Below are 22,352 nucleotides of genomic sequence, written 5' to 3' on the forward strand. Positions count from 1 at the left end.
AATACAGTGCAGGATTTATGAACATACGTAAAATCATACCATATAAATGTTTACAAATCAGATTTAAGAACTTTTCTTGACACACAGACACTATTGCTTTTTAAATATAGTGAACATATCCTCATTGATCAATTTATTGTTTTTCACGTGGTTATTCAATGCAGGATCCGATCAGTATGAAAGGTCAGGTGGTACAATATAGGCAGACGTGGTTATCACTCAGCATCACCAGTCACATGGTTACAGAACACAGAATTAGGGCTGCATAGGGACTCTAACTGTGGGCCCAACAACCTATCAGTGGATTAATGTAAGGCATTAATAAATTGGCATATAAAAATAGCTTAATGAGTGATCTAATCCATTTAGAATGCTGAAGCACTTCTGTGGTAAATGTTAATCTATTTAATTGAAAATGCTTCGTTTCACCTTTCCTGTAAACTGACAACTGCAAATAGCCAGTGACTCAAGATGCAGAATTTTTTAGTTCACTGACTAGAAGGACGAATCGGTACATGTGCTCAGAGTCCCAGTCCCTCACTCACCAGCCTGCCTTCCTGAGCGTGCCGTCAGCCCTCGCCGTTGTCAGCGCTCGGCCAGGTGTCAAGTACGATGGACGTGGTTTAGGATGCCTTCTGGTTTTGCTGGCCAAGTCACATCCTATCATCCAGCCAACTCTGAGGAACTCTAAACTAGATGATTTTGTTTTATAATCTTGAGTTGTCAAATATTATTTGGGCTTAGGAATTTGTTCGGCAAAGAGTTTTTAAAAATCCAGACTTGACCTATGTAGTTCACGTGACACTAATCACTGGGGCCAAGTCCACCCCAGGCTGGGAGTGGTAAACCCAGCACAGCCTCAGGTCACCTCAGTTATCACCATTTAGGTTTAACGAGATAAATCAGCTCACCTTCCTGGACCTACTTGAACTTTTTTTTTTTTTTCCCTTCTGTTCTGTAGTAGAGGTTTGTTTTATTTGAAGTGTTTTGGATGTTGTGGGTTTGGCACTCAATATGATGAAAACCGGTTCTACCCACCCACCCTCCGACTCCTGAATTTAAGTTTCTTTGCTGCTCAACTTCAAATAGCCACTGTTTCCCAGGCAGGTAACTGATGTCTTTCATTTAGGAAGCATTGACCTAAATACCTGACCTGGGTGGCAGAGCAGGAGTCTGCTGAGGGTCCTGTAGCCCTCCTCAGTTTTGACGTTTTAGCACCATATGTAGAAAGGAGACAATCTGTGGGAGGGGAGACAGCAGCCCACACACCTGGAAGCTTTCAAAGGCACTTAATGGATATAAAACTCTGCAAATGAAACGTTAAAAAATTAAGTGTCTCAACTTGTTTATACATGGCTCATTTGGTTTTGAAAGCTAAATGTGGAGAACAGAGGCTATCGATATTTCTAGTTCAGTGAATCTAACTTACGCTGTCCTGTTCAACTTCCTTAATTGTAAAAATGAACATTTTTAAAGTATATAGAAACGTACTAGCAAAACATCTTTTGTAAAAGTTTTGATGCAAATCAAAAGCTACATATTGGTTAGGGTAACTGAGGCTTTAAATTTTGTTAGTGGGCTACATTGTCAGATAGGATTTCTTTGTCAGTGTAGTTAGTACGTATAGTTTTTGGTCTCAGGAACAGAGGCAAGCAGTCTTAACGTGTTAGAACTGACCTTCCTTTTTGGCCTGACGGTTTCGGAGATTCCAGGCGATGGGCGCCGTCACACCACTTCACTAGCACTTGGAGCTTGTACGGCCTGCGGTGTCGTAGGCCTTTCCCAGCAGCTGGCGGCCAGGAGGCACCTCATCACTGCCTCCGCGGTGGCTGGCGGTGGCAGCAGCAATAAAGTAAGAGGACTCTGGCACTTCCAGGCATCGCCACACGAACACACTGAAAAGGCAGACCAAACAGTCATTTTGCAGGGCTGGACATCATGCTTTTGTCAAGTGAGAAAAACCAACTTTGCCAAGTGCTCCGGAGTCAAGCCCAGGTGGTGTAGTGAACATTTGGATTTCAATTTCAAAAAAACCAGGGATCTTGCCACCAATTAAAGGTCTGTTGCTTTCTTAAAAGGTCTATTGTTTTTTGTTTCGTTCGGCTCTTTCAGCAGCCTGCGTGTCCCTTCTGAACGGGAGGACTTCTGGCAGCCTGACTTCACACTATCTCTCTTGTTACTACTGAAAAGGTTTTATCAGCTCCACTCGAGTAGGAGAGCCCTTCCTGGTGCTCAGCACAGGGCCAGGGATCGTGGTAGGCTCCCATGACTGCAAAGGCCAAGGGGGCCCTGCACTGGAAAGGTGACGTCTAAGCCTTTTTTAGTAATCAAGCGTCCCCTCGTATCTCCTGGGGACGAGTTCGCTTATGTCTCCCGGTGCTCGCCTGTTCACAGTTTGGCGGATGCTGCTTTGAATGGGGGTTTGCGCCCCACAGGGAGCTGCTGTCAGTACTATCTCAAGGGCTCTAAGTGCCAGCAGCGGTTGGCACAGCAGCCTGGAGACGGGTGCTCCCAGGCAGGCCATCAGAAAGCATCTTTTGGGGCCATTTTCTACACAGTGCTTTTGGGTAGGAAGTGGGCTGAAATGCTCTTCAGGTCCCTTTTCCACAACCTCAGACCACTAAAAATAAATCTGGAATGCATGCATTTCTTCTTGATCCCCCCGCCAGGAGTTCTGCCTGGGCTGAACAGAAACCAATATTCACGTTTCGATAAAGCCCTTCAACTACATTAGATGAGGAGAAGCTGAGTGACTTGGAATGACCTCATCCTGTTGCTCCACACTCCAAATAAGAAACGCCCTCTGTGGAGGGACAGGAGAAAGCTGCTTTCTTGGAAGTGCTGATGGCATCTCTGGAGCAGGCTGGTAGGGGTCCTTCCAAAAGGCACTGGAAGACCAGCCATGCCTCACAGGACAATGGGCCTGTTTCACAGTGAGCAGTGGTTAAGGTCAGGAGCAGCCCTGGCTCAGGAATCCACATAGCTGGCTGAGGTTCTCCTGCTACTAAATAGCACTGGCCCTAACGGCTTCACCCCTTATCTGATCTCATGTGTATAAACGGGTAACACGTGTCCTGCTCGTTTCTCGGGGTGACTGAGGCTCAGTATTACTATTTTTAAACCTCTCGGTTGTGGATTAATGATCCACGTTAAGAACTCTGGTGATGAATTGGAAGTTCTGAGTTAAAAGGCCTATGGATCAAGGTCATTCTAACCTCCTGATTATATGCAGTGGACGCCGTGGGCTGTCCAACAGCTCCTACTGGAATCAGTATCTTGGGCCTCTCACCACCTGCCCCTCCAGCCAGCAATGCTCAGAGTAGCTGTTGCATGCCGTTGGCTTCTCACCAATCCCAGGACAGCTCTAGTGGGGACAGAGTCCCATCAAGAATTGGGTTGGGGGCTTCCCTGGTGGCGCAGTGGTTGAGAGTCCGCCTACCGATGCTAGGGGACATGGGTTCGTGCCCCAGTCCAGGAAGATCTCACATGCCGTGGAACGACCGGGCCCGTGAGCCATGGCCACTGAGCCTGCGCGTCCGGAGCCTGTGCTCCGCAACGGGAGAGGCCACAGCAGTGAGAGACCCGCGTACCGCAAAAAAAAAAAAAAAAAGAAGTGGGTTGGGAGTCACCAGAGACTAAAGCCCTTCTACTTAGAAAGTCGTCACTGGATCTCTGGTTCACTGTCCCACCTCAGCCCCTCCACGTGCCCCTGTGAGGAGCTGACACCTGAGGTGGGGATGGGAAGGGGTGAAGGCTAGGCCTGGGGGCAGAGCTAGAAGAATCAGGCTGGTACCTGCAGTCGTCTCCTCCAGTGCTGACCACGTACTTGTCGTCATGAGAGAAACGGATGTTTGTCACGTGAGCCGAGTGACCGAAGTAACGCTTATGCTTGGCCTGTGAGCAAAAGTGAATGGAAGTGATTAAGAGACCCTGTTTCTTCAGCCACCATGGACCACTTCCAGGACTCAGTTCCCCCATCCTAGGACCTCCCTTCACCCATGGGATGCCCGTTGGGTCTGAACATCTCTGTGAGCAAGCCCTTCACTGGCTTCCTGCCTCATTCCTGCCCCACTTGTGGCCACTCTGTCCCCCCTCCATCCTCCTGGCTTCCAGGACTTCCCCTCCTGAGGGAGAGGAAAAGGTTAGGTGTTGCCAAGTCTCCCCAGGGCTGTGACAAGATTCCTCTTGTTCTAGATTCTAGATGGCCGTGTAGATGTGGCCACGATTTCCAGCCGACCGCAGAAGATCAGCCAGCCTGAAGGCAGTGCAGGGAGTTACTCTAAGGAAAACTCACAAATTTCTCTGTGCATGGGAAATCAAAGAGCTTCACGAGCCCAAAGTCGTCTCCCGTGACAATGTTCAGGCCAGCGTGGGTCACACACGCGCAGTTGACATCAGCCTTGTCTGCGTTTCGTGGCCAGATGCCAATGACTTCGTCTCCCAGAATGCTGTTCCAATAGGAAGAGGTGTGAGACGGGTGGGAAGGCTTCGTGCAGTCAGGCACCCTCTCCCAGGAACGAGAGGGGAGTTCAGCGTGGTCACGCAGCTTCTTTGGCAGGACGGCACCTGTCCCCTCCCCCTCTGAATACCTGCCCCAGCTCCTACTATTCTCTGCCCCAGTCCCTTTCACCCTAAAAAGAAAAGTTACCTCCATCTTTGATTCTCTCCCTCTTCCCTACGATGCTTCTGAGTATATGTAGCTTGGGAGAAGTGCGGGGCTCTCCAAGCTCACGGGTTGGTGGCCTCTTTTCCCTTGACGTGGCAGGGCCCTGCTGCTTACCCTGCTACCCGGCACTGCCGGCCCTCCCTCTCCCTCCCAGGGATTGCAGGAGGCCTCACTATACCGCAGGGGGTCTGGCCAAGAGCTGGGGGATGGTTTCCCTTTGAACTTGCTAGATGGGGTTGGGGACGAGTAGGACAGATTACTCAAAAAGAGGGACTTTGCATTTCAAAAGCCCAGGTCAGACCAAAGCCAGCGGCCCAGACTGGGAGCAAGAGGCCTCCCGCCCTGACCCCACAAAGGAAAGAGCTCTGTCTCTAAGCTGCTTCGGATCCCAGCCACACACAAACTTGGAGGCTGAGGCTGGGACAAGAGTCTCCCTTGTGACCTTTTCCTCCAGAAGAGCTTTCCTCCAGTCACCTTGTCCAGGAGGCCCAGGTGATCTTCTCAATGACCGTGGCTTCGGTGACCTGCTTCCCCAGGGGGACCTCATGCACCTGGCGCTTGTAGGCTCCTGTTGACACCTGCAAGTGGGAAGCAGCCAGGCCTATCAACTTTCTTTCCCGTCCAAAGGACTCCCCTTTGGGTGTATTGCTTCCCAACCTCTGCATCCCCAGGACTTTTCACCAAACCCAAGCTCAGCTCCAGGCTGCAAAGCCTGTGGTCAGCCCGCGGCAAAGTTCACATAAGCAGGGCATTTTTCCCTCCGATTTCTTGCTATTTTCCAAAGTCCTACGGCAGCTTCTCCAAGTGTGGTTCTTGAGCGGCAGCATCAGCCTCGGCTGGACGCTGATTAGAGATGCACATTCTTGGGCCCCACCCTAGACCCCCCTAGTCGGACAATCTGAGGGCGGGGCCCAGCAGGCTTTCACAAAGCCTCCAGGTGATTCTGGTGCGCGCTCACGTTTGGGAACCCCTGTTCTCAGAGAACCAAGGTCCTGTGCAACAGAGCTGAGGCAAGTCTTCTTATGGACAGCAGCTGACGGAGATGATTTCTGAAGTATTAGGACCTGATCCTGGCTTCTCTGGGAAACTTCTAGAGGCAATTGATCATTTTCCAGCCAACGGCCACTGCCTCCATCGCCAGCCCCCTCCCTCCCTGGGGTGCTAGACCAGCCACCCCAGATATCCCTGCTGTACAGGAATGAGCCGAGATCTTTCCCACATCAGGGCCTTCATGCAGAAGGCCTGGAACCATGTTCCCGCCCCCCTTGGGTGGCTGACTCCTACACACCCTGCAGACCTCAGCTTAAACAGCACCATACGGAGAGGATGTCAGTGCATCTATTTAACAGTCAGTGCCTGTTAAATGCTCCCGCAGGGCGCTGACCTTTTCCTTCTCGGCACATAATCACAATTTGTAGTTATAGGTATATTTTGTGATGATTTGTTTAATGCTCGTCTTGTCCAGGACAAGGCAAGTTCCAGGAGAGCAGGGACCAGGCCCATTTCATACACCCAAAAGCCTGGCGTAGCGCCTGGTTCAGTCCACACTTGATGAATGAAGCGTCCTCTCTCCTCTCACAAAGGCTACCCGACTCCAGGCTGGCTCACAAATGCATAATATTTGTTCAAAGTGCTGGAGAAATCACTGTTCTATTTTCAGCTCTAAGTGCCAAGAGTGGGAGCCCTTGCGATCCCTCCCCGCTTGTCAGCCTCCCCGGGGGCCAGTGATGGGCTCTCACTCCAGGCTGGCTGACTGGAGTCTGAGTCCCGAGTTGGAGGGACCACACTGCCCATGGGATGTGGAATTGAGATGAGTAAGTGTAAGAAGCAACACAGGCTTCCGTGCAGCCCCAGAGAACTAGGAATTAGGACGCCTTGAAGGGGTGGTGGTGAGAGGAGGCTCAAGATGATTAGGGCTTGTTTCCCGCTTTCCTACTGAAGAATAAGTACTATTTTAAATTCTATTCAACTTCCTTAAGTTCTCTAAGCCTCTGTTTCTTCATTTATAAAATAGGGAAACTAACAGTACTTAAACAGTTCCAGTGAACACATTTCCTGACACAGAGTAAGCACTGATTTCATAAAAGCCATTGTTTGTAATACTATTATTAACGGTTACCCCAGATATCAGTAAAGCCAAAGCATACCTGGATGTATTTGCCATCCGCGGAAAAATCCATCTGAATGACAAAGCTTGGGATATCTTTGCAGTAGCCGATGCGGTTCAGACTCGTGCCCTGAGTGAGGTCATAGAAGTCAACTGTGTGTCCAGAAGAACCAACAGCTAAGAATCTGCTGTCTGGGCTGATTCTAGAAAAAGCAATCCAAGAGCACAGTCCGTGAGGAGGGCTGTGTAGGGCTGGTCAGGCATGAGGTCTGCTCTGGGACAGGCCTCCCAAGCTCAAAGGCAATGAGATCACACGTCATGATTCACGTGTGGTTAGCTTTTCCTAAAGTCTATGGAATTCGACAGCTTCTCTGGATCAAAACCCCCCGTAAGTAAGTAAATGGATGTGTGCAGTCTTTTGTAGAAGGCCTTTTATGAGAAGTTTTTACCACACTCCTATGGAAATTAGCAAAGACATGTCTGAGAACTAATGTGTGAGAGGGTCTCCTTCCATAGTTGGCTCACTGAAAGGGACCCTCTCACAAGTGAGCTCTTCATTCCAGCCATGACCCTCCTGGAATGGGAACCATGGGAGGGAGAATGAATGCCCGCCTTTCTCCTCACTGCCGACTGCCTGCTATGTACCTGATATCTTGGATAGCAGATTTCCGGTCTCGTTTCTTCCCCCAAACTTTCAGGCTGTTCACCAACAAGACGACAAACTCTCCATTCTTCATGCCAATGGCCACCATCTCCCCGTCAGGGCTGTAGGCTGCACACCTGGCCGCGTGGCCCAGGTTCACCTTGTTTAGCAGCTTCTACATTGACACAAAGTAATACCACCTGAGCCCTTGGCCACCTCAGCTGGTCTCCAGGGGAAATCCTGCACCCAGGCCAGAGCAGCCAGGCTGCCTCTAGGGAGGCTCCAAACCGCTTGCTTCTAATAGTAGGTGTCCCTGAGTGGCTGAGGGGGGCAGTATGTTTTGACTGAGCAGCTGGAGAGACAACACGGTTTAGGACAGAGGTTGGCGAACTTTTTCTGTGAATGGGTTGGGAGTAAATATTGTTAGGCTTTGGAGTCCATATGGTCTCTCACAACCAGTCAGCTCTGCCAGTGAGCACAAAGGCAGCCATGGACACCAACATAAACAAAAAGCATGGCTTACTTTGCAGAAACGGGCAGCAGGCAGACTTGACCCTTGGGCTGCAGCTTGCTGACCTCTTGCTCGGGGGAAGAGTTTGAGCTTCAGCATGTGTTAGTTCAGATCCCAGATCCTGGCTCTGTCCCTAGCTGGGTGTGTTTGGGTAAGTTACTTCTCTGTCTTGCCATGTGTAGAGAATCGATATTAGTATTGGTCTTGCAAGGTGTTGTAAGCATTAACGATAGCATATATGAAGCACCGGGCATGTAGTGGGTGTTAATAAACATAATGCTTATGAACTAAGGAGTATAACCACCACACTTAGCCTTCTCCATGTCTGTTCTATGATCCCTACACTGAAAATATGACTGAAACATTTACTAGCCATTTTGTAATGAAACCGAGTATTTTAATTATTAGAACTTAAGTACTTGTTTTACTATCAGCTAAGACTTGGTAACATTAATCTTTCCCTGCCCCCAGATTTCCTATTTGACATTTTTACTCCAGACAAGTTATTTTTTTGAAATTTTTTGTATTTTTAAATTGATTTTCCAAATGCTAAGAGAAACCTTGTTGGGGTTTTGATTGAAATGTTCCATTTGGGAACATTTGACATTTTAAATCATTTTTAGTCTTCCCATCCAGGGAAGACATGATTTATCTCTTTGTTTTTTAGTTTTGTGGGTTCTTTCATGACAAGAGAATAATCATTCTCAATTATATTATTCCTGTACTATAAATATTCATAGATGGATACATAGCTAAAGAGATATATATATAGAATGGGTGTGTGTGAACAGGACTTCTTTTATTATCAGTCCCTCTAACTTAATTGCTGCCCTGTGGCCGATCTCCTGCCCAGCTCCATCCCCCCTTCTGGCCTGACCCTGGCCGAACCTCCCCTCGCCCAGGGCTGTCACTGCTCCGAGGCCTACATGGGGCATCCGAGCCTGGGCAGCGTCGGCCCCTGACCTTGTCAGCCAGGTCCCAGATTCGGGCTGTGCCGTCGTTACTGGCAGAGATGAAGATGTCCTTGGAGGGGTGTGTGGCCAGGCCCCAGATCTCCCCTTCCATGTGTCCATCAATCAGGATGTTGGAAGCAGCATTTTTTTCACCAACTTCAATGATTTCTCCATCCTTGGTTCCCACTAAAATCTTTCCCTGTTGTAATCAAAACACTATTAGAAGAAAGACAAACACTACAGGATCCCACTCATATGAAGTACCTAGAATACTCAGATTCATAGAGACAAAGTAGAATGGTGGTTTCCAGGGACTGGGGAGATGGGGCAAAGGGAGTTATTGTTTATTAGACACTGAGCCTCCGTTTCACAAGACGCAAAATGTTCTGGGGAGGGGTGGTGGTGATAATTGCACAACTATGTGAATGTATTTAATACCACTGAATTGTACACTTAAAAATGGTTAAATGGTAAATTTTATGTTCTCTATATTTTGTCACAATTTAAAATAAAATAATATAAAAAAACACTATTAGAGTAACTTGGGAAAGTGCCTTTGCTGGCACTGGTATTAAAATAGGAATAGCCAAGAAGTGTTTTGTTCTTAGCCACTGATTTGCCATCCTTAAGCGAGCCGCTCACTTGGCCTGTACTCCCCCCCGCCACCTTGGGGAGAGTTCCCCCAGAGCTCTCCATCATCTCGTCTCTGCTGAATGGTCCAGTGATTGCAAGCTCACTGCAGAGCAGGGCAGCCAGTTTCTGCTCTTGGACAGCCCAAACTCTTCCTAAATTCTTCCTCGCACTGAACAAAATCCATCTCCAGATGACTTCTAGGTTCTGGGCCTCGTTCTGCCTTCATCTCCTGTCTAATTACCCTTCCGGATGATTGTTGTGTATCTATTTAAAAACAAAATTCCCAATTTTCAATTATGTAGACTCCAAATCAGGTTTGCCTTTTTAGTGGAGAGCATCTAGAAAGCAAATTCTTAGACTGATACCAATTCCAAAATATAAATACAAGGTATTAAATAGAGGTTAAGAGATTTGTTTTCAAGTGCTTCAGAATCTCCTGGGGAATTAAAAATAAAGAAGAAGAGAAGGAAAACACACATCAAGGTCAAGGCCCCACTCCCGAGATTCTGACTTGGCGGCTCTGGATACGAGCCTGGATATCCATGTTTAAAAGACAAAAGCAAAACTCCACAGTGGTGTGTGATATTTAGCTCAGGTACAACTTGAAAACCAATGGCTCTGAGTCAGACAGTTTGGCAGTCCTTCCCCTTCCCGGCTGCGTACCCTTGGGCATGGGCAACTACTTAATATCCCTGTGCCTAAAATAACATTGTCTATAATAACAGCAGCTAACATCTACTGACTGTGGCCATGTGCCAGGCATAATGAGAGATGCTGTGCATGTATGATGCATGCAGTCCTAACAACCCGTGTGCTGGACACAGAAAGGATAAGCAACACAGCCAAGGTCACACAGCCAGTTCTACCGGGTGAGTCACACTCTGCACCCAGGTCTGTCTGACTGTGCTAAGCTGCTTCCCCTCTGCACTAAGCCACACCCGGGAGGCTTGTTCTAAGGACTCAACCACTCAGCACAGGGCAAGTGTCCGGCTGGGAAGGTGCTGGACGAATTCTGGGCGTCGCTGGCAAAGGCCCGCCCCACCCGGTGCTCACTTTGCCGCGGCACACGGAGCGCACACACTCCACCAGCTGCCCCGTCTCCAGTTGGAAGGCCCGGCAGCGCTTCATCTCCTGGTCCCACAGTTTCACAGCACCTCCTTCTTTGGTCCTGAAAAAGATCAAGAACTTAGCACGTTAGCCCTCATCCTAAGACCGCCCAGGACCCTCCGCTGCCCTCTCTCCCTGTCATCTCCTCAAGGTCCCATCCCCTCATCCCCAGGCCCAGCAGGACAGACCCTCTGGGGTGGCCCCTTTCATAAGCCCTGCTGATGAGCTACCAGAACCCCTTGAACCTGCAGATTTCCTAGACTGCTTTCAAATGCCACCACCGTGGGAGGAAGGAGAATCGAAACCTAAAAAAATCAAGCTATGTTTTTATTAGATCGAACGACGAAGAGAAATGTTTCTCCCACTTTGCAGCTTGGCTTTCACACGGTCCCGGTCTGCACTGGACGTCCGCCCTCTTCTCACCCCTCCTGCCTCCTCTCAAAGAGCCACTGACAGTAACACCTAATGGACAGCACAGTCACCTGGTCTGTTCGAGAACACCTCTCCGGTTTTTCAACTACCAAGGCACCACCTCTCTGACCCTTACTTCTGAAGCTTCTGACCCAGGGCCCTCTGGGAGAGACGGCAGACTCATCTCCGTGATGCAGAAAAGACAGGAGAGTGAAAATCTGCATTTTCTCCAAGTTGGAGATGCTTCTGTCAGTTTCTCCCAAGACAATCCAAAAAGACCAGTTGTTCCCAGAGGAGTTCGGGCTTACGGCCGCTCTTTTCCACCGGTCACTATGAGCCCGTCTCGAAGGGTTGTGTACATTGTGAAGACGGGGCCTGTGTGAGCCTTGGCCACCAGCCGGACAAGGAAGTGGTCCTTCCACACGTAGACGTCGCCGTTGATGGCACCCGTGAAAGTGAGGTTGTTCTGTAAACAAAGGGACACCTTCCACACCAGGACACTTCCTGCAGCCCTCGAGAGGGTTCCCTCCCAGCCACCCACTCCACTGCTAAGGCAGCAGAGCCGGAGAAACATTAACACACTCAAATTGACCTTCTGTGCCAAGGGAAGGCGAAAGAATTCTTAAAAGAGCATATGGTAAGGAAATCACCTAGCTTTGCGGTGTCAGTTTTGGGAACAGTTGATTTCCCCACTGAGCACAGCTCCGCTTTTTAATGCACTTCCATTCTGGGAGCAGCCTCAGGTGACTGCAGAGAAGGGCGGGACCCCAGTCTTCAAGGAGACTTTCCTGGCCTCATCTACAAGGAGGGTAAATCCACACCTGGAGGACCGAGAGCTGGCTGTGTTCCAAAATTTCCCCAGGGGAGCTTGTGTTGGCTGAGGGCAGCCCACAGCCCGTGTGAGGGTGTCAGGGGATTTATGGCACAGGAGGACTGGGGGGAAAGGGATGCTGTCCAGTGGTGGAAATGCCCCTCAGCCTCTGTGGCCATCTAGCCTAGTCGGACAGGCCTGCACGTCAATCTGGCTCTGGAATAATGAAACTCCAGCCCTGGGTCGGGGTCCTGCTTTTTTCTGATTAACATTTTGAGGGGAAAAATACAGTCAACTCACCCATCTGTGCTAAGGAAACAAAATAGTGGTTGCAAATAATCCAGGAAAGGAGATCTGTGGAAATGGCTTCCTTGCTGTTCACAGCTTCTAGGATATACCTGCCCCCCATGCCCATGCCCAGGGGTTCAGGGTCCCGTCAGGAAGCTTCTGCTGAAACTCACAGCACCGAAGGCCACGGAGAGCATCGTCTGCATCTTGGCAGCCTCCATGGACCCGATGACCCCTTTCTTATAAAGCAGGGCACTGCCTGCCAGGGTCCAGAACTTCATGTGCTTGACTCCGACAGACACAAACTGTGTGTCTGAGTCAGGGCGAAACTCCACCACGAATATGCGCTCCAGGTGGCCCCCTCGGCTAGCAACCTTGGCACCTGCGTGGGTGAGAGAGTCTGGTGAGGTGGGTCCTACGCTCCCGGGCCAGGCAGGGGAGCTGCAGCCCAGGACAGAGGGCTCTCTGTCCCAGCAAGGCCCAGGGCACACTTCTGGTTCCTTCTTCAGCCGCCCCCTCCCACCTTCAAACACTACTCCCCGGGTGGGAAAGAGACCTTGTCTGGGAAATTTCCAGAGCAGCAGGTGCTGCTAACAGAACCCCCAACCTAACTCTACCCCGTCCCCACAAGCCACGAGCCACATCCAGGCATCTGTGAACAGAGGAGGAAAGGATGGCCCAGGAGACAGAGGTTTCCAGATACGAGAAAAGGGCAAAACAGCTTAAGGGCATCCCCCGCCTTGCCACCTCCAACAGGATTCACCCCACAGGAAGCCGCAGCCTCCCCACAGTGCCACTGGAGACACATTCCTTCAGACTGTTGTTTTCTCCAAAATTCCTCTGCTTTTAATTTCGTTAAAAAGTTCCCCACATTCCTTTTTCTTTCATGGTTTTTAGGTTTAAAATGCTTACCTTTTATATTACTAGTTCTTTCCCTCAACCTAATTTATTTCTGTTTTTGATTTCTGTCCTGAGTTTTATTTAACCTTTGTCTTAATCAAAACTCAGTTCCACCATTTATCTGTACAACAATTTTGGAAAAATTATTTTAACCTCTCTGTGCCTCAGTTTCCTCATCTGTAAATTGGGGATAATAATAGTTCCCACTTTATAAGGTGTTGTGACGATTAAAAGAATTGATAAAAGGGAAGCCCTTAGAACAGGCTTGGTGCAGTGAGGGTTCTGTAAGCAGTAACTACAGTTAGTTATTTTTATTGCTCTTTTACCTCCTTTTAAAATCTCTGAGCTTCTAGTCTTATCCCATCTATTTTTATCTCATCATTATTTTCCAGTCCTTGAATTTTTAATTTATTTTTTTAACATCTTTATTAGAGTATAATTGCTTTACATTATTGTTAGTTTCTGCTGTATAACAAAGTGAATCAGCTATACATACATATATATATATATATATATATATATATATATATACACCCATATCCCCTCCCTCTTGCGTCTCCCTCCCACCCTCCCTATCCCACCCCTCTAGGTTGTCTCAAAGCACCGAGCTGATCTCCCTGTGCTATGCAGCTGCTTCCCACTAGCTATATACACTACCAAATGTAAAATAGATAAGTTCATGCCACTCTCTCACTTCTTCCCAGCTTACCCTTCCCCCTCTCCGGGTCCTCAAGTCCATTCTCTACATATGAGTCTTTACTCCTGTCTTGCCCTTAGGTTCTTCAGAACCGTTTTTTTTTTTTAAGATTCCATATATATGTGTTAGCATACAATATTTGTTTTTCTCTTTCTGAGTTACTTCACTCTGTATGACAGACTCTAGGTCCATCCACCTCACTACAAATAACTCAATTTCGTTTCTTTTTATGGTTGCGTAATATTCCATTGTGTATATCTGTCACATTTTCTTTATCCATTCATCTGTCGATGGACACTTAGGTCCTGGCTATTGTAAATAGTGCTGCAGTGAACACTGTGGTACACGACTCTTTTTGAATTATGGTTTTCTCAGGGTACATGCCCAGTGGTGGGATTGCTGGTCACATGGTAGTTCTATTTTTAGTTCTTTAAGGAACCTCCATACTGTTTTCAACAGTGGCTGTAGCAATTTACATTCCCACCAACAGTGCAAGAGGGTTCCCTTTTCTCCACACCCTCTCCAGCATTTATTGTTTGTACATTTTTTGATGATGGCCATTCTGACTGGTGTGAGGTGTTACCTCATTGTAGTTTTGATTTGCGTTTCTCTAATGATTAATGATATTAAGCATCCTTTCATGTGTTTGTTGGCAATCTGTATGTCTTCTCTGGAGAAATGTCTCTTTAGGTCTCCTGCCCATTTTTGGATTGGGTTGTTTGTTTTTTTAATATTGAGCTACATGAGCTGCTTGTATATTTTGGAGATTAATCCTCTGTCGGTTGCTTCATTTGCAAATATTTTCTCCCATTCTGAGGGTTGTCTTTTGGTCTTGTTTATGGTTTCCTTTGCTGTGCAAAAGCTTTGAAGTTTCATTAGGTCCCATTTGTTTATTTTGGTTTTTATTTCCATTTCTTTAGAAGGTGGATCAAAAAGGATCTTGCTGTGATTTATATCATAGAGTGTTCTGCCTATGTTTTCCTCTAAGAGTTTTATGGTGTCTGGCCTTACATTTAGGTCTTTAATCCATTTTGAGTTTATTTTTGTGTATGGTGTTAGGGAGTGTTCTAATTTCATTCTTTTACAGGTAGCTGTCCAGTTTTCCCAGCACCACTTACTGAAAAGGCTGTTTTTTCTCCATTGTATATTCTTGTGTCCTTTATCAAAATTAAGGTGACCATATGTGCGTGGGTTTATCTCTGGGCTTTCTATCCTGTTCCATTGATCTATATTTCTGTTTTTGTGCCAGTACCATACTGTCTTGATTACTGCAGCTTTGTAGTATAGGCTGAAGTCAGGGAGCCTGATTCTTCTGGCTCCGTTTTTCTTTCTCAAGATTGCTTTAGCCATTTGGGGTCTTTTGTATTTCCATACAAATTGTGAAATTTTTTGTTCTAGTTCTGTGAAAAGTGCCATTGACAGCTTGATAGGGATTGCACTGAATCTGTAGATTGCTTTGGGTAGTATAGTCATTTTCACAGTATTGATTCTTCCAATCCAAGAACATGGTATATCTCTCCATCTGTTTATATTATCTTTAATTTCTTTCATCAGTGTCTTATACTTTTCTGCATACAGGTCTTTTGTCTCCTTAGGTAGGTTTATTCCTAGGTATTTTATTCTTTTTTGTTGCAATGGTAAATGGGAGTGTTTCCTTAATTTCTCTTTCAGATATTTCATCATTAGTGTAGAGGAATGCAAGAGATTCCTGTGTATTGATTTTGTATCCTGCTACTTTGCCAAATTCATTGATTAGCTCTAGTAGTTTTCTGGTAGCATCTTTAGGATTCTCTATGTATAGTATCATGTCATCTGCAAACAGTGACAGCTTTACTCCTTCTTTTCCGATTTGGATTCCTTTTATTTCTTTTTCTTCTCTGACTACTGTGGCTAAAACTTCCAAAACTATGTTGAATAATAGTGGTAAAAGTGGGCAACCATGTCTTCTTCTTGATCTTAGTGGAAATAGTTTCAGTTTTTCACCATTGAGAATTATGTGGGCTGTGGGTTTGTCATATATGGCCTTTATTATGTTGAGGTAAGTTCTCTCTATGCCTACTTTCTGGAGAGTTTTTATCAAAATGGGTGTTGAATTTTGTCGAAAGCTTTCTCTGCATCTATTGAGATGATCATATGGTTTTTCTCCTTCAATTTGTCAATATGGTTTATCATACATATGGATTTGCCTATATTGAAGAATCCTTGCATTCCTGGAATAAACCCCACTTGATCATGGTGTATGATCCTTTTAATGTGCTGCTGGATTCTGTTTGCTAGTATTTTGTTGAAGATTTTTGCATCTATGTTCATCAGTGATATTGGCCTGTAGTTTTCCTTCTTTTCAACATCTTTTTCTGGTTTTGGTATCATGGTGATTATGGCCTCATAGAATGAATTTGGGAGTGTTCCTCCCTCTGCTATATTTTGGAAGAGTTTGAGAAGGATGGGCTTAGCTCTTCTCTAAATGTTTGATAGAATTCGCCTGTGAAGCCCTTTGGTCCTGGGCTTTCATTTGTTAGAAGATTTTAAATCACAGTCTCAATTTCAGTGCTTGTGATTGGTCTGTTTATATTTTCTATTTTTTCCTGGTTCAGTCTTAGAAGGTTGCGTTTTTCTAAGAATTTGTCCATTTCTTCCAGGTTGTCCATTTTATTGGCATAGAGTTGTTTGTAGTAATCTCTCATGATCCTTTGTATTTCTGCAGTGTCAGTTGTTACTTCTCCGTTTTCATTTCTAATTCTGTTGATTTGAGTCTTCTCCCTTTTTTTCTTGATGAGTGTCGCTAATGGTTTATCAATTTTGTTTATCTTCTCAAAGAACCAGCTTTTAGTTTTATTGATCTTTGCTTTTTCATTTATTTCTGATCTTTATGATTTCTTTCCTTCCGCTAACTTGGGGTCTTTTTGTTCTTCTTTCTCTAATTGCTTTAGGTGTAAGGTTAGGTTGTTTATTTGAGATGTTTCTTGTTTCTTGAGGTAGGATTGTATTGCTCTAAACTTCCCTCTTAGAACTGCTTTTGCTGTTTCCCATAGGTTTTGGGTCGCCGTGTTGTCATTGTCATTTGTTTCTAGGTATATTTTGATTTCCTCTTTGATTTCTTCAGTGACCTCTTGGTTATTTAGTAGTGTATTGTATAGCCTCCATGTGTTTTTTTTTTTTTTTTTTACAGTTTTTTTCCTGTAATTGGTATCTTGTCTCATAGTGTTATGGTCAGAAAAGATACTTGATATGATTTCAATTTTCTTAAATTCACCATGGTTTGATTTGTGACCCAAGATATGATCTATCCTGGAGAATATTCCATAAGAACTTGAGAAGAAAGTGTTTTCTGTTGTTTTTGGATGGAATGTCCTATAAAAATCAATGAAGTCCATCTTGTTTAATGTGTCATTTAAAGCTTGTGTTTCCTTATTTATTTTCATTTTGGTTGACCTGTCCATTGGTGAAAGTGGGGTGTTAAATTTCCCTACTATAATTGTGTTACTGTCGATTTCCCCTTTTATGGCTGCTAGGATTTGCCTTATGTACTGAGGTGCTCCTACATCGGGTGCATAAATATTAAAAATTTTATATCTTCTTCTTGGATTGATCCCTTGATCATTATGTAGTGTCCTTCTTTGTCTCTTGTAATAATCTTTATTTTAAAGTCTAGTTTGTCTGATAAGAGGACTGCTACCCCAGCTTTCTTTGATTTCCATTTGCAAGGAATATCTTTTTCCATCCCCTCACTTTCAGTCTGTATGTGTCCCTAGGTCTGAAGTGGGTCTCTTGTAGACAGCATATATATGGGACTTGTTTTTGTATCCATTCAGCCAGTCTATGTCTTCTGGTTGGAGCATTTAATCCATTTACATTTAAGGTAATTATCAATACGTATGTTCCTATTACCATTTTCTTAATTGTTTTGGGTTTGTTATTGTACGTCTTTTCTTTTTCTTGTGTTTCCTGCCTAGAGAAGTTCCTTTAGCATTTGTTGTAAAGCTGGTTTGGTGGTGCTGAATTCTCTTAGCTTTTGCTTGTCTGTAAAGGTTTTAATTCTCTGTCGAATCTGAATGAGATCCTTGCTGGGTAGAGTAATCTTGGTTGTAGGTTTCTCCCTTTCATCACTTTAAATATGTCCTGCCACTCCCTTCTGGCTTGCAGAGTTTCTGCTGAAAGATCAGCTGTTAACCTTATGGGGATTCCTTTGTATGTTATCTGTTGCTTTTCCCTTGCTGTTTATAATATTTTTTTTATATTTAATTTTTGATTGTTTGATTAATATGTGTCTTGGCGTGTTTCTCCTTGGATTTATCCTGCATGGGACTCTGTGCTTTCTGGACTTGATTGACTATTTCCTTTCCCATATTAGGGAATTTTTCAACTATAATCTCTTCAAATATTTTCTCAGTCCCTTTTTTTTCTCTTCTTCTTCTGGGACCCCTATAATTCAAATGTTGGTGCATTTAAAGTTGTCCCAGAGGTCTCTCAGACTGTCCTCAATTCTTTTCATTCTTTTTTCTTTATTCTGCTCTGCAGTAGTTATTTCCAGTATTTTATTTTCCAGGTCACTTATCCATTCTTGTGCCTGTTATTCTGCTATTGATTCCTTCTAGAGAATTTTAAATTTCATTTACTGTGTTTTTTTTATCATTGTTTGTTTGCTCTTTAGTTCTTCTAAGTCCTTGTTAAACGTTTCTTGTATTTTCTCCATTCCATTTCCAAGATTTTGGATCATCTTTACTATCATTACTCTGAATTCTTTTTCAGGTAGACTGCCTATTTCCTCTTCATTTGTTTGGTCTGGTGGGTTTTTACCTTGCTCCTTCATCTGCTGCGTATTTCTCTGTCTTCTCATTTTGCTTAACTTACTGTGTTTGGGGTCTCCTTTTCGCAGGCTGCAGGTTCTTAGTTCCCGTTGTTTTTGGTGTCCGTCCCCAGTGGGTAAGGTTGGTTCAGTGGGTTGTGTAGGCTTCCTGGTAGAGGGGACTGGTGCCTGTGTTCTGGTGGATGAGGCTGGATCTTATCTTTCTGGTGGGTAGGACCGAGTCTGGTGGTATGTTTTGGGGTGTCTGTGACCTTATTATGATTTTAGGCAGTCTCTCTGCTAATGGGTGGAGTTGTGTTCCTGTCTTGCTAGTTGTTTGGCATGGGGTGTCCATCACTGGAGCTTGCTGGTTGTTGAGTGGAGCTGGGTCTTAGTGTTGAGATGGAGATCTCTGGGAGAGCTCTTGCCGATTGATATTATGTGGAGCTGGGAGGTAGAGCAATGTCCTGAACTCGGCTCTCCCGCTACTGAGGCTCAGGCCTGACACACGGCTAGAGCATCAAGACCCTGTCAGCCACACAACTCAGAAGAAAAGGGAGAAAAAAAGAAAGAAAGAAAGAAAAAAGTAAAACAAAATAAAATCGTTATGAAAATTAAAATTTAAAAAATTATGAAAACAAAAAATAAAAAGAAGACAGCAAGCAAGCCAATAAACAAATCTACCAATGATAGTAAGCTCTAAATACTAAACTAAGATAAACATAAAACCAGAAACAAATTATATGCAGAAAGCAAACCTCAAGTCTACAGTTGCTCCCAAAGTCTACCACCTCTGATTTGGGGTGATTCATTGTCTATTCATGTATTCCACAGATGCAGGGTACATCAAGTTGATTGTGGAGCTTTAATCCGCTGCTCCTGAGGCTGCTGGGAGAGATTTCCCTTTCTCTTCTTTGTTCGCACAGCTCGTGGGGTTCAGCTTTGGATTTGGCCCTGCCTCTGTGTGCAGGTCGCCTGAGGGGATCTGTTCATCGCTCAGACAGGACGGGGTTAAAGTAATAGCTGATTAGGGGGCTCTGGCTCATTCAGGCCGGGGGGAGGGAGGGGTACGGATGCGGGGCGAGCCTGGGGCAGCAGAGACCGGCGGGACGTTGCACCAGCCTGAGGCGCGCCGTGCGTTCTCCCGGGGAAGTTGTCCCTGGATCCCGGGACCCTGCCAGTGGCGGGCTGCACAGACTCCAGGGAGTGGAGGTGTGGATAGTGACCTGTGCTTGCAAACAGGCTTCTTGGTGGCTGCAGCAGCAGCCTTAGCGTCTCATGCCCGTCTCTGGGGTCCGCGCTGATAGCCGTGGCTCGCGCCCATCTCTGGAGCTCGTTTAGGCGGTGCTCTGAATCTCCTCTCCTCGCGCACCACGAAACAATGGTCTCTTGCCTCTTCGGCAGCTCCAGACTTTTTCCCGGACTCCCTCCCGGCTAGCTGTGGCGCACTAGCCCCTTCAGGCTGTGATCCTGCTACCAACCCCAGTCCTCTCCTTGGGATCCGACCGAAGCCCGAGCCTCAGCTCCCAGCCCCGCCCACCCCGGCGGGGGAGCAGACAAGCCTCTAGGGCTGGTGAGTGCCGGTCGGCTCCAATCCTCTGTGAGGGAATCTCTCCACTTTGCCCCCCGCACCCCTGTTGCTGCGCTCTCCTCCATGGCTCCGCCGCTTCTCGGCCGCCGCTCCGTCTCTGCCTGAGAAGGGGCTTCCTAGTGTGTGGAAACCTTTCCTCCTTCACAGCTCCCTCCCAGTGGTGCAGGTCCCATCCCTATCCTTTTGTCTCTGTTGTTTCTTTTTTCTTTTGCCCTACCCAGGTACGTGGGGGGTTTCTTGCCTTTTGGGAGGTCTGAGGTCTTCTGCCAGCGTTCAGTAGGTGTTCTGTAGCAGTTGTTCCACATGTAGATGTATTTCTGATGTACTTGTGAGGAGGAAGGTGATCTCCACGTCTTATTCCTCTGCCATCTTGAAGGTCCTCCCTTGAGTTTTTAATGTTTATTTTAAACTTCTTTTCTTTCCATTTTCTTCTTATTCTTAATGTCTTAATTCCAACTTCCTCTTAATCAATCTCCCTATATTATTTACTCACATACTTTTTTTCTTCCCCTCTTCCTCGTCACTTGTATTTATTTACTTTTAAATGGCTATTAGAGTACTGGTGGGTTCTTAACATGGCTGGGCCTGTAGCCAGCCCTCAGACACTCCCTCCTGGAATCCCTTCCCAGGAATGGCTGGGGAGACCCTCAGGTTACCTCTCAGGGCAGTAAATTCTCTCCCTGCAGATGGAATGCCTGACTTACTGGAACAGATTCCTCACAACCTAGGGCTCAGAGCTTTTAAAAACCATGGTCCCCAAGGATACTATAAACTAATTTAAAAAACAAACAACAGACTGGAAGAAAACATATGCGATGCTTTAAAAGACAATCAGTAAAGAGCTACAAGGCATAAGCAAAAGACAACCCTCCCACCCACAGAAAAAAAAAGGATTTGAACAGCTGAACTGCAGAAGCAGCAATGTAAGTGGCCAATAAAGACATGGAAAGAGGATTAATTTCAGCAATCATGGGGAAAATACAAAATAAATAACATGCACATTTCTTCTAATCCACTGTTTGCTTTTGCCTTGTTTTAATCTCATGGACACTTCTAATTGTGAAGATGCCTGTCTCCCTCTTTTCACTGGCTTCCAGGTTGCTCAGAACAAATTTCATACACGTATCTAGGACCTGACAACATGCATTTTATATATTAAGCTCATTTTTTTATTCCATTTAATTTTGTTTCACACACACACAGACACACACCCCCCCAAGGGTTCCACAAGATAATTTGTTAAAGACAAATGAGAAATGAATAATACGCTCTCTAATGATAACAAAGAATGGCTATAAACCTCCCTCAAAACTACATTATTTATCTGTAAGCAGGACTTGAAGTGAAGGCAAAAACCACACATAATCAGCTCAGAAGAGCTGCTGGTTGGTGTCAGGCTATGAGACATTATCGCTGACTTAGAACCCTTCCATACAGACAAATGCTGGTTCCAACAAAGATAATGGGAGAAAATTACCAAAGGAAAGACTTCTCTTTTTCCTGGGAGCTTATTTAAAAGTCCTGGCTCCACCAATCCACTTGGGAAGTCAGAAGGGGCCCTAGGTGAGCAAGAGACAAGGCAGGGACAGGTACTGTGCTGGGGCAGGTACTGTGCTGGGGCAGGTACTGTGCTGGGACAGGTACTGTGCTGGGGCAGGTACTGTGCTGGGGCAGGTACTGTGCCTGAGATCATGCACAGATCTCCCTCTGAGATCACGGGACTCGAGAAGCCCTGGATTGGAGAAGTGCTTCCTCTGTGCCTGCCTGGCTTAGCATGCCCCAGATATAGGCGGCCCGGCTGGAGACAGACCTCATTATTAACTAACTGGATCCGCTTTTGCCACCCTGAGAATATACATGGAAGATTGCATATATCTGATCCAAAGAAGACCGTAAATTTAGTAGCAGCCTGTGTGCATGCACATATTGGGGGAGGACAAGATAGAAATCTTGTCACATTAAATGTAAGCCTTAATTATAAGGTGAATCCCCATTTCAAAAATGTTAATAAAAAGAGTTTCTAAGACTATGGTGATAAAACCCCATCCCAGTTCCTGTAAGAAGGCAATCAGGGTGACAAAGCTGCAGCAGGATCCAGGGTTCACCAGACAGACAAGGAAGTTTGGGTAGGTAGGTGATTAGGACAGACATGGTGGAGGCTGCTGCCTCCTGTCTGAGGAGGGAGCCAGCCAGCACTGAGCCACTTTCCCAAAGTGCCCAAAGCCCCTTCACTGACCAGCTCAGGACT

General features: G+C 46.0%; 1 protein-coding gene across 1 annotated transcript in view; it reads right to left on the bottom strand.

The window, feature by feature from the left end:
* Positions 1–1,716: 1,716 nt before the first annotated feature.
* EML6 (EMAP like 6) overlaps positions 1,717–22,352 on the bottom strand; it is a 349,731-nt gene continuing 329,095 nt past the window's right edge. Inside the window, exons 33-42 of the mRNA XM_079941576.1 lie at positions 12,304–12,512; positions 11,340–11,497; positions 10,567–10,681; positions 8,891–9,079; positions 7,419–7,591; positions 6,814–6,976; positions 5,141–5,244; positions 4,295–4,448; positions 3,794–3,894; positions 1,717–1,895 (exon numbers count right to left, since the gene is read on the bottom strand). Coding sequence (XP_079797702.1) covers positions 1,739–1,895; positions 3,794–3,894; positions 4,295–4,448; positions 5,141–5,244; positions 6,814–6,976; positions 7,419–7,591; positions 8,891–9,079; positions 10,567–10,681; positions 11,340–11,497; positions 12,304–12,512 — 1,523 coding nt within the window. The 3' untranslated portion in view covers positions 1,717–1,738. The remainder of the gene's footprint in view (positions 1,896–3,793; positions 3,895–4,294; positions 4,449–5,140; positions 5,245–6,813; positions 6,977–7,418; positions 7,592–8,890; positions 9,080–10,566; positions 10,682–11,339; positions 11,498–12,303; positions 12,513–22,352) is intronic.

The sequence above is a fragment of the Stenella coeruleoalba genome, assembly GCF_951394435.1.
Source record: "Stenella coeruleoalba genome assembly, chromosome: 13".
Lineage (NCBI taxonomy): Eukaryota > Metazoa > Chordata > Mammalia > Artiodactyla > Delphinidae > Stenella > Stenella coeruleoalba.